The sequence below is a fragment of the Parasteatoda tepidariorum genome, chromosome 4, assembly GCF_982258835.1.
Source record: "Parasteatoda tepidariorum strain Cologne lab strain chromosome 4, Ptep-v5.0, whole genome shotgun sequence".
NCBI classification, from domain to species: Eukaryota; Metazoa; Arthropoda; class Arachnida; order Araneae; family Theridiidae; genus Parasteatoda; species Parasteatoda tepidariorum.
In genome coordinates, this window is record NC_141758.1 from 62,392,369 (window position 1) to 62,404,627 (window position 12,259).

The 12,259-nt window shown below is 30.8% G+C and overlaps 1 protein-coding gene across 1 annotated transcript in view; it reads left to right on the plus strand.

The window, feature by feature from the left end:
- The window catches only part of LOC107444465 (sodium channel protein 1 brain), a 79,643-nt gene that overhangs the window by 49,718 nt on the left and 17,666 nt on the right, over nt 1-12,259 (plus strand). The window contains exons 16-21 of the mRNA XM_016058615.3: nt 4,535-4,728; nt 6,372-6,597; nt 8,425-8,644; nt 10,417-10,499; nt 10,616-10,716; nt 11,916-12,048. Of these exons, the coding sequence (XP_015914101.1) occupies nt 4,535-4,728; nt 6,372-6,597; nt 8,425-8,644; nt 10,417-10,499; nt 10,616-10,716; nt 11,916-12,048 (957 nt within the window). The remainder of the gene's footprint in view (nt 1-4,534; nt 4,729-6,371; nt 6,598-8,424; nt 8,645-10,416; nt 10,500-10,615; nt 10,717-11,915; nt 12,049-12,259) is intronic.

Here is a 12,259-nt window from a genome sequence, read left to right on the forward strand (position 1 = left end):
TATCTTTGGTTTCCCAATTAATGAACGGGATCCAACCGTTATTAATTTAGCCGTCCATCTTAAAAACGGTCAGAGCGTATATTTCACGAACGAGACAGCGATTGACCGAGCTATAAATCCACCAAAAACTACACTCGCCAAATTTTTTGAATTGGGTAATCGTACGGATGCTTTTGGCGTCTTTGCACGGACATTACTCTACTCAGAAGTACCACCCTATTTCACATGGGTTCAAAAAAATAGACACCCCACAAGCAAGGCACACCGGTTGATGCATGTCCCGGTTTATTCAAATCAAACGCCTTGGGGAGAATATTTACAGTCAATCCAAGGCAGACTGAGTGCTTTTATTTTCGACTGTTGTTGGTTAATTACACCGGCTCATTGTCATTTCAAGATATATGTAAAGTCGATGGAAATCAGCATCCAACGTATAAAGATGCATGCTTTGCACTCGGCTTGCTGGAAGACGACAACCAGTGGGAATGTATGCTTGCTGAAGCAGCATTGAACTGTACTGCAAAGCAAAATCGTCTACTATTTGCTATAGTATTAGTTACATGTTTCCCGGCCCGTATAGAAACGTTATGAGAATATCACAAAGATTCGATGACTGATGATATACGGTATCAATATCGCACACGTTGCAATGATCTAACGATAGTATTCAGCGATGCTATGTACAATGAAGCACTGATTGTTATTGAGGATCTTTGCATTATTATTGCCAAATTGCCAATCAGTCATTTCGGTATGCTTTCACCAAATCGAAGTGCATCTGATTTATTAAACACTGACATGAATCGTGAACTTCAATACAATACGATAAAAATGGCAGCGATTGTTACTCGCAATGTTCCACTAATGAATGAGAAACAAAGGAGCATTTATGACCGCATTATGCTCGCAGTTTCAGCAGTACAGTGTGGATTTTTTTCCTGATGCACCAGGTGGAACTGGCAAAACATTAATTACTTCGCTAATTCTCGGTGAAATACGATCAAATAATGGCATCGCGTTGGCCGTTGCATCATCTGGCATTGCGGCAATTTTATTGGACGGAGGCAGAACAGCTCATTCAGTATTTAAGCTGCCACTAAATATTCAAAACAACCCAGATGCAGTGTGCAACATAAAAAATATTTCTTCTATGGCCACAGTGTTAAAACACAGTAAAATTATCATTTGGGATGATTGCACTATGGAACACAAAAATCGCTTGAGGCGTTGAACAGGACATTGAAAGATATAAAAAAATAATGACAAATTATTTGGCGGCACTCTGTTACTCCTTTCAGGTGATTTCAGACAAACACTTCACGTCATTCCGCGTTTAATGTACGCTGATGAGATCACTGCTTTCTTGAGATCATCTCCACTTTGGCGTAATGTTGAAAAAGTTCTACTAAAAGTAAATATGCGCATCCAAATGCTTCAAGATCCATCTGCTGAAACATTCTCAAAATAATTGTTAGATATCGGTGATGGAAAGGTTACTAAGGATGAGACTGGATGCTTAAATTACCGGACGATTTCTGCACAATGATTGATTCACAAGATGCTCTCATTAGCCTAATATTTCCCGATGTACACACGCAATGCATTCATCATGAGTGGCTGGCAGAAAGGGTGATTTTAGCAGCAAAAAATGTGGGCGTCAACGAATTGAATCTATAGATGCAACAGTTATTGCCAGGTAACTTGGTGACATGCAATTCCGTTGATGCAGTTTGCGATCCCATTGAAGCTGCAAATTTTCCAACGGAGTTTTTAAACTCATTGGATTTACCTGGCATATCACCGTATAATTTAGTACTCAAAGTTGGATCTCCGGTTATTTTGTTTCGTAATTTGAACCCACCTTGGCTGTGCAACGGCACGCGATTAGTCATTAAAAATTAATGAACAACGTCATCAAAGTCATTATTTTAAATGACAAATTCCGGGATGAAAGTAAATTACTTCCACGAATCCCTATTATGTGCCAATCCCTATTATGCCTATTATGCCCCCACAGATGTGCCAATTCAATTTAAGCGCATTCAGTTCCACATTAGATTGGCATTCGCAATGATAAGGCCAAACAATGTCTGCTTGCGTCTTAGATTTGAACACACCATGTTTTTCGCGCGGATACGTGGCATACTCTCGTTTGGGCAAACCATCCAGTTTATTTGTGTTAGCTAAAGATGGAATGACAAAAAATATTGTGCACTCCATTGCACTAAGAGATTAATATTGTTGACTAATATTTTCAGAATTCGTTGTATATATAATTTATTAGAAAAACTTGCAATAAATTTAAAAAAAATATTATTTGGTGTGTTGTTACTTTCACATTCCGTCATCGTTCACAGCGCTCCATGCCTCTTCCACTCATATACCACATATGCACACATTTACAATAAATAAGATACAAGGAGGCTTTGCCCCCTGCTAGCTGGCGCACGCCAACCCCCGGAACTGCTTTCGCAGTTCATTTCGGATTGCTTCACAATCCGATGCTCGCTCATTGGATACGTTCTTAACGTCTAGCTTTTGTATACTTTTTTGAACACTGAATTTCTGAAAACTTTTCACTGTAGAAAATTCTAAACCTGTGCATTTCAATATTAATTTGAAATTGAAAACAGTTCGCATATTTTTCTTAATCTCACTATTCTAAATTTCAGTTGTTGAGAAAAGTAACTGTTGTAAATTTTGTTTTAAAGTCTTTCCCACCAGAGGGCTAAGACCATGTGTTGTAAAACAATATGTAATAGTACTGAACGCCGGATGTAAAGCATCGGCTTCGATGAAGATAATTTTGTGAGAATTTTCTTGATAATTCGGTGAGAATTCACCCGATTAGACATATGATATTCACTACATGCTCTTGCGCGCCAAAGCCTATCAATTAAAACGTAATAGCGTTTTATATAATATAGATTAACCATATGATGCTCACTACGTGCTCTTGCGCGCCGAATCCTATCAATTAAAAATGAAAACTGTTGCCAACGCGAGAAAAGAAATAGCATCTGTTTTATTGATACATACATACGTATTAGCGTTTTATATAATATAAGATATATTTTCATACTCTAGAAATAATTCATATGGCAAAACATCGTTTGCCGGGTCAGCTAGTATATATATATATATATATATATATATATATATATATATATATATATATATATATATATATATATATATATATATATATATATATATATATATATATATATATATATATATATATATATATATTTGGAAAGTTGTTTGATGCAAACGTGAAAGCTCCATTCCTGTTGCGAGTTACTGTGCTGCGTTACTTGTCGCCAAGCTTGCGGCCGCTGCAGGGAAAGTTCGTGATGTGCATGGTGTGTTGCAGAATGTTTTCCTATCCTTTCTTTGCCGTTGTACTGCGTGCATAGCCGCTGCCGGCCACTGATTTGAACACTTATTGTAATCACATGCCATTAAATTTGCTTTTATAACTTCATCGTTCTTTGTGTGTTTTTGCCTCATATAAGAACATAAACTTTGACGCCCTCTAGTGGTTTTGCGTTTTGTTTTCGACCATGCATTCTTTGATAAAAATTGTTTGCTTGAGTGTGTACTATCACTTCCTGAAATTTTGCCCATCTTTTTAGAATCACCCTGTATATATGCGAAAATTATAAAAGAAATCTTGATAGTTACAAACATTTTATTTTTCCCGAAAAAATTGCTAGAATTAAAATATCTTTTGTACCAGTTTGTGCTCTTTGCAGTCCTGCTATATAAGGGCTTTCAGCAACGACTGCTTCATGGAAATAATCTACTGTGCTAAAAAGAATCTTTACTAATGCAGTGTGTGATAAGAAAGATAAGAATCAATTGAGAAGTAATTTTACTCAATAATGAAACTTACATTATTATAGCAGTTCTAACAAGAAACGGTGTTCCTTTCTCCTTAATTCAATCTCTTATGTATTTAGAAAATTTAACATAAGTGCTTAGATTCATATCTGGCATCATGAAATCTAATCTTTCTCTATTATTCTTTTTACTTCAGATATCAAATTAAACTTGAGTTTATAAAATTAAGATTTTGGGAAAGATAAATAAGTTTTTCTACAGCAATGGAAAAAGTCTTATAATAATTGCTTAAAAAAATAAAAACAGAAATAAGTATTTAAAATAACAACTACTTACGAATAAAGGAAATTTCGGAAAAAGTTAAGAATTTAAACTAAGAAGTTGGAAGTTAAAGTTAGAAGTTAAACAGTTATTATTTTTTGAACTAATTATTGAATTTCCCTTATTTTAATTTATCGTACTCGCTACATATTTTTCTACACACTTTCGTAATTTTAAGTTTCTAACTTTAACAACTTTTGCACAACAAAATAAAATGGAACGCAAACTAGAACAATTAATGATTAGTAATTATAATTAAAACAATATTATCATACAATTAGTAATCATAATTATTATACTTTTTTTTATCAAAACTGCTTATTCACATCGTAGACTTTCTCTTATTTGTTTTTTTTTTTATTCGCAGCTGAGAGTGGTAAAATTAGCTCAAGCTTGGCCAACAATGCGATTACTGCTAACGATTATTGCGAGTACCCTAAGCGCTGTTGGAAATATGACATTGGTTCTAGCAGTCATCGTATACATATTCGCAATTTTAGGGGTGCAACTCTTTAGTGACATTTATACAGAAGAAAACTTTGCTCCTGGGCCAGTGCCAAGGTAATTTAAATTTTTTTTTATTGTTATTAAACTAAATATGTAATTCTTTCTTAAGGAGTTCATTTAAAAAGTAAAGAGGCACAGAACACTGCTAAAATTTACGTACTGTATAGTATTGATGTTTGTGATGAAGAAAAATGTTGTTTAGGTTTAAAAAAAATACACGGTATTTATTCATTAGGAAATTTTTTCGTTCATATGCCAATGGTTGACCGGAAATTCCGGTTCTCAAAATGAAAGCTCTTATTACCACACATTTAGTAAAAACTGCAAAACTGAAAAGTAAATGCAACCGAATAAATGGTTTTTATGTCCTGCTATAAGGTATCATATAAAATTACCAAATTTTATTGCCACTTATTAAAAATCTTATTTTACTGTTAATTTTACAAAAATCATTACCAAAGGGCTTTGCTAAAAATAATCAAGCTATTTGGTGTTTCCAGAGCCAGAAACATAATACATTTTACCACATTTTGGTAATTTTTACCATATTTTGTTCTCATTGAAAGATTTCAAAAATTCGGTGATAAGCCACTCTTTTTCTAAAGGTGACATTATTACACTAAACCGCTCTTCAGTATTGTTTCCAAATAGATATTTTATAAGTTTCTGAAATTTCCTCTACAAAACAGCACAATACACTGAAATATCTTATTGCCTCCATGAAAATAGAAGTTTTTTTTTTTATTTTTTTATTACCGAAAACGCTTCCTTGAACAGTTTTAAAACCTTGTTTATCATTATAAACAAGGTTGCTATTAAAGAGACTTTTAAAAAAATCGAAACTATCTATCAAAACTTCGCTCTTCAAAATTTTTAGAAAAATAATAAAAATATAGCATAAATAAATTAAAGTTTTAATAATGTGCTTTACATAAAATATTTTGTCTTTTGTTTAACATTGACAATTAAGAAGTATTATATCTGTAAATAAATAATCTCAATCATATCTTTTATTTGGCTTTTCTCTTTTTGTTCTTTTAAATCCTCTGAAATTTCAACTGTCAGATGACTGATATTAAATAATAAAACCCCTTAAAAATGTAATGCTCCAAGCCCTTCATGTACAATGAGGTATATTAGAAATCACCATTTCTAATCGAAACTTTTCTCTACACGCTTTCCTTCAAAATAATAAAAAATAGCAGAAATAAATAAAAATTTTAACAATTTTTATTGTTAAAATTTTTATTGCTCATAGCGTATTAGTTAAAATATTTCGTTTTTTAATATTGACAATTAAGAAGTATTCTACTTGTAAATGAGTAATCTCTTTTTTTTATTTGACTTTTCTCTTCCTCTTTTTGTTTCCTCGTAAATATTACCATTAAATCTTCTGAAATTTCAACTTTCATCTAGATCAACCTCAGACTTGGGTTGGCTTTATTTTAAATTCCTCGTGCTTGAACAGGCTCATATCTCAAATAGATAATATCGAACTGATATCTAATTGGTACAATTTAATTGGATGTATTTTTTATGCGTATTTATGACAAATAAATTATAGCTTTTTAAAACAAGCATGAATTAATGAACAGTTTGACATCATACACCACAGAAACTAAATATAAAAGTATTCATCATGTGGTGTTGCCATTTTTTTCCGAAGTCACCTACATATTTTAACATGTCATCTTTAGGTGGAATTTTACAGATTTCTGGCATTCACTTTTAATGATATTTCGAATTCTATGCGGAGAATGGGTGCAGCCATTATGGGATTGCATGAGAGCTTCCGGTGAGAAGTATCAAGTCTGCATCGTTCTTTTTCTCGTCGCTTTAACGATGGGAAATTTTCTTGTGCTCAACCTCTTTCTTGCCATGCTTCTTAACTCCTTCAACTCAAAAGAGCTCAATCAAAAAAAGGTACAATTCTCATTCTGAATCTTACATATTGAGTAATTATGACTACGAATCATACATATTCTGTTTAATCCCGCGAAACTACTTCACAAATTTGCTAACATAACCTTTTTATTGATAAATACAGTTTCACTCAATAATTAATGAATTATGTTGATTCTAAATAATAATTTAAAGTTATTTTTAAAAAGGACATAATTAAAACTTTATTTTAAATTTTGAAGGCATTCAAACTAATTACGAAGAATAATTTATGTACTTAAAAATACATGATACAGCATAGTATGTTAAAACTACATTTAAAATTATTGATAGCCTGTGATTTCAAGAATGAAGCATATTGTTTTCTGACTTTTAATAAGAAAAATAATTTTAATTAATATTGTCCTGGGAGGATAAATAGTTTTATATTAATCGGAAATAGAAAATGTGGTAAATTGTGTGCACATTAAGTAAAAATTGCTTTAAATTAATTTTTTAAGGCTATTTAAAAAATGCTTTATTAAAAAAATAAGATATTTATTAAACATCTGAAAAACATCCGAATTCGGCACTATTTTTTTAATATTATGAACTTATATTCCTAGAAATTTTATTTAATAACATTTTGTCACACAATTTTCCTTTTCGTTTAAGGAATCTATTTTACACCATTGTGGAATCACCCATTTGGTGGTGGCTTGAAGCCTACCCATATTTAGATCAAGGAGCTCTAGCTAATCTTGGAAGGGAAGTAAAAGTGGTTGGCGCGCAGCGCTGACTCCTGCTGGCCTTACCCTTAACTCGTATCCCACTACGGATTGTTGTTGGAATCTATACAAGCGAGATATTTCTTCAAAAGAATTTATTCAGTAATTGATTTAAAAAAAATTTTTTTGGTCAGAGCTGTTGTTTTATTATATAAAAAAATATTTGTTTGCAAGTATTTATTTTACTTTAAATCTAACTAACGCTTATAAAAAATTTCGCTCTGTTCAAAATTTGTAAACAAAATAAAACTTTTAAAGTTCTTGTGGTTTATATTTAAGTTTTTTAATAGATATATTTAATGCTAATTTGAAGGGCATAATTTTAAATAAAGCCTATTGATAAAAAAAGAACAATACGACTAAATTAATACACTTTATTTACCATATCTATAATACAAAAAAAAAATCAATTGAAAAAAACATAGAATGACGAGTGAACTATGAATCAATGTCGATTCCACTTTAAGGTGTTTAATCTATTGTTAGCCTTAAAGCCTTTTATAAATTAAAATTACAATATTAATTTAATTAATTATAATTTAAAAATATTAATTTAATTAATTTAATTAATTTAATTAATTTAATTAATTTAATTAATTTAATTAATTTAATTAATTTAATTATAAATTAAAATCAAAAGATTAATTTAATTAATTATAATTTAAAAAGATTAGTTTAATTAATTTAAATTATTAATTAATTATAAATTAAAATAAAAAGATTACGCCATTTTAGCTTCCTCAGTTGGAAAATTTTTATAGTTTCAAGATATTCTCTTCATTTGGAATATGTCTCATAGTTTCAAGAAATATCCTTCAATCGGCATATACAATTTAAAGATATCAGTCCCTTTGGAAAGCAATAGCGTCCTCATCATCAAATTAAACAAAAACTCTGTGATTCAGATTGTTATTAATTTGGTTAATATGAATGAATATAATTTGGTTTCCGTTAATATGATTTGGTTAATATGAATGATTGTAGTTTGAAAATTGATGTCCGGCATATCGGACGCCAGGTCCAGAGGGGTGAAGGAAGTAAGTGGCCACTAATAAAATTGTAACACCTAGTTCCTTTCTAGAAAGAGGCAACCAGTTCTGATTCAAAACTGCTGAAAGGATTTCGACGGATTAAAGGAGTCATTAGTCGGGGTAATGCAGAATGGACTGACGAAACTCCCGAAGAATACGTGTTTCAAAAAAGAAGGAAAACTGAACCTCAAATGTCTGAACGACCTGAATCTCCAAGACGAGCCAGTGACATCGCGGCTGTATTCCATCAGCAACTTCGTCAGAATCGAGGTGAGGAAAATGTAACGATAAATTCCTCTTGCGCAGGATGCAGATAGATAGAATAAAAATAATGCAGGATAGAATAATAGAAATAAAATATCAATGAAATAGTAATGAAATGTAATTTTTACCAATAAAGCGTTGAAATCAGTTAATTTACAAATCATCCAGGTAATGCGCTAGGCAGGGGTGGCGAACCTTTATTCACCAACGTGCCATTTTTTCTAAAAAAATTGCTTAATGATGTCGTAGACGTGCCGTCAAATAATTTTGACTTCGTGTTTATTGGGAAAATAATAATATTAAATTCTGTCAAAACTCTTTGTTTACATTGAAAAAGAAAACATTTTGCAGTGTCTCAGTTATACGCGTAATTAAACTTAAAGTTATATCAGTGTGACTTCTGTTGTTGCAGATTAGATGACAAATAACTTATATTAGGTTGTAAGATGTTAGTTTAAGCAGGACTGTTAATTGTTTTTGCTAGTTTTTTATTGTTAGCTTGTTTTTTATTGTTATTAATTGTTTTTTAACATTAATTGTTAATTTTTTTATTAATAATTGTTAATTATTTTGTTTGCTTTTTTTGATTTTTATTTTAATTGTTACATATGCTTCATAGTGTAATAACATTTGTGATCAGTGCCGTGCCCAAAATATTGTGCCTCGTGCCATAAATCGCACGCGTGCCATTGGTTCGCCATCCCTGAACTAGGGTGATGCGATTAAATGAATTCATTTCTCAAATTTCCCAGATAATCTATGAACTACATAGATTATCTGCACACTATTTGTAAAAAATTCTGGATCAAATTATGGTATAAAGTACTGGCACATTCGTAACATTTATTTTAACGGTAAAATAATACTTGTATATCGCAGTTTTTACAGTAATACTTATTTACTTCGATTGATGCAGGGATTTGATAGTAATTTTCACCATAAAAATTGCGGTATATCAGATTTTTTGTATGGGTAAAAATGGATTTTAGGGTAAAAAGTACCGGCACTCTGAGTGCCGGTACTTTTTACCGTTATTGGATTCAGAATTTTTTTACAGTGTACTACCTACTAGATGCGCACTGTTAAGAGTGCAAATAAGATCTTTGCCGGAACACCAACAACGTTTCGTTACTCGTTAATTAATATAATATTATTCATTTATTTTCCGCTCCATAAAAAATTAAGCCACTACAATAAAACGGTCAACGAATTAGTTGATAGACTAAAGCATTAATCACTTTAAAAGCTACAATAATAAAGAATAAAATGGTTTAAAATATTATTATATTTAAGGAATTAAGCATAACGTTATTTATTTATTTTTCAACATCCAAAGAATTATTATGCTATCAAAATATTTAACAATTGATTGAATGAGAAAAACTTTTGAACGTTCGGAACGCGTTTTTCGTGTTTGGAAGATTTTATCCTCAGCACAGAAAATGACTACGGTGTATCATACTGCATTTCATAACCATAAAATATTAAAATGCTAAACATAATACTTTTCACTTACTTTGACCTAAATTACTACAGAACATTGAGAAAAGTATGAAAAGTATGTTTAATAAAAATTCTGTGTCAAGAGATATAAGTGCATTTCGGATTAAATAATCAATCTTACCTAGTTTTGATGTTTTTGATATTCCTTTCTGTTCTTTAACTCTTTTGATTTTTTTCTCTTAAATAACGAGATTCAACGAGCATATTGTTAAATACATGTTAAGGATGGTAGTTACAAAACACCATAACTTATTTTATTAAATATCTCTGTTTAGAGACAAGCGTACTTGCTGTTCCCAACAGAATACCCGAAACGGAAGTACACGTATCTTTGCCAACTGTGGAAATGGTCGAGCAGGTAAAGATTTCCCAAATTTCAAAATAATTCCAGACTTCAGTCTGTACCCTTATAAATGCATTATTTGTCTTTTTATCTGAAAGATAAATTTAGGTTTCTTATTTTTGTTAGAATAGGATTCCCAAAATTCTACAAGAGATGTGACGCCATCAAAGTCTCAAACGTCTTCTACAAAAGTAACAGAGCCACCAAACTGTTTCCCGATTTATTTTTATGGGTAATGATGAAGTATTTACATATTCTTTACCACACATGCGGCCCTTTAAATATATTAACTGAGAAAAAAGTTCTTGTCCAATTTTAATTAAATAAAGTGTTGCATGCGCATTGGTAAAATAGCAAATGAATGTCATCAACAAGTAATTGTAGAAAAGTCATGTGAGCAACTGGTTTTATTTAATGTTGAAATTCAACCTAAACTTCCACATTTGGTTAATTGAAAATGCATCTTCTTTCAACAACTGTTGCTCAATAGAAAAAGCTAAAAATTAGGACACCACTAAAAGAGATAAATTAATCTAGCTTCACCTTACATTGTTAATCCAGATTATATATATATATATATATATATATATATATATATATATATATATATATATATATATATATATATATATATATATATATATATATATATATATATATATATATATATATATATATATATATATATATATATATATATATATATAAAATAGTGCGTGGAGTCTCTCCGCGCGGAAGAAGTTAAACTTCGCAACGTTAATTATAGAAGAATCAGCAGTGGTAGAAGGATCACTAGTTCTATTCAACGACTCTTTTTCCGTGCTCTGTAATCACGGTAATATAGTGCATTTTTCCCTCGCCGACCTCTTGAACCAGTGGAAGTGCTTGTGATTGCCTCATCGTCTCGCCCTGGAAAATGTATTTTTATTAATAATGTATGTGAATGCGTCATAATGTAATTTCAGATGAGAAACAATCAATTGATATTCACAAGAGACGTACCTTGACATAACCTTAAATTCGTTGCATTGTCCGTGGGATTGTTTTCACTCATTTTTTACAATTGTTATCCGCTAAATTTGAAAATAAAATATACTACCCCATTAAATTATATGTGTATCAAAACAAACTAAAAAAATATTTATAGAAAAACAATACTTTTATGACTTTTATTATTTTTATGCTAGTGAGAACCAAAGCAATATGGAAATGAATGAGGGAAAACTGGATCCTACCACGTGATTTCCCGGTCAATAAAAATGTAGCGTTAAACGTTTAACGCCACCTTGTTGGAAGTCGCATAAGAAGTATAACTTCAATAATAGGATGTAATTATAATAAAATAATACTATAGATAAGATTATAATAATTGATAAAACGTTTTAATTAAAATAAAACATGTTATAAAATTATATCAATTTTATGCTTTAGATGGTTCGATCCTGAAGGCCGTCCTTTTTACAAATACTGGAAACTAAGTCGACGACTGATTCTTAGGATTTGTGATCACAAAGCGTTTGAATACAGTGTTCTTGTACTCATATTTTGTAGTAGCATTGTTCTAGTAAGTCTTTTTTTAAATTAAAACTGTTAAAGTTATCATATTTGCGGAACTAAACGATTAACATAATGTTATTTAAAATAATACACATAATAAGATACAACAAAATTTAAGTAATTGAAATGATAATTACATTTCTATAGTACAATTATTTTATATAGAAAAACTGCAACTTGGTCTTCCTGCAGAAATTGTTTTTAAAATTATTGCTACT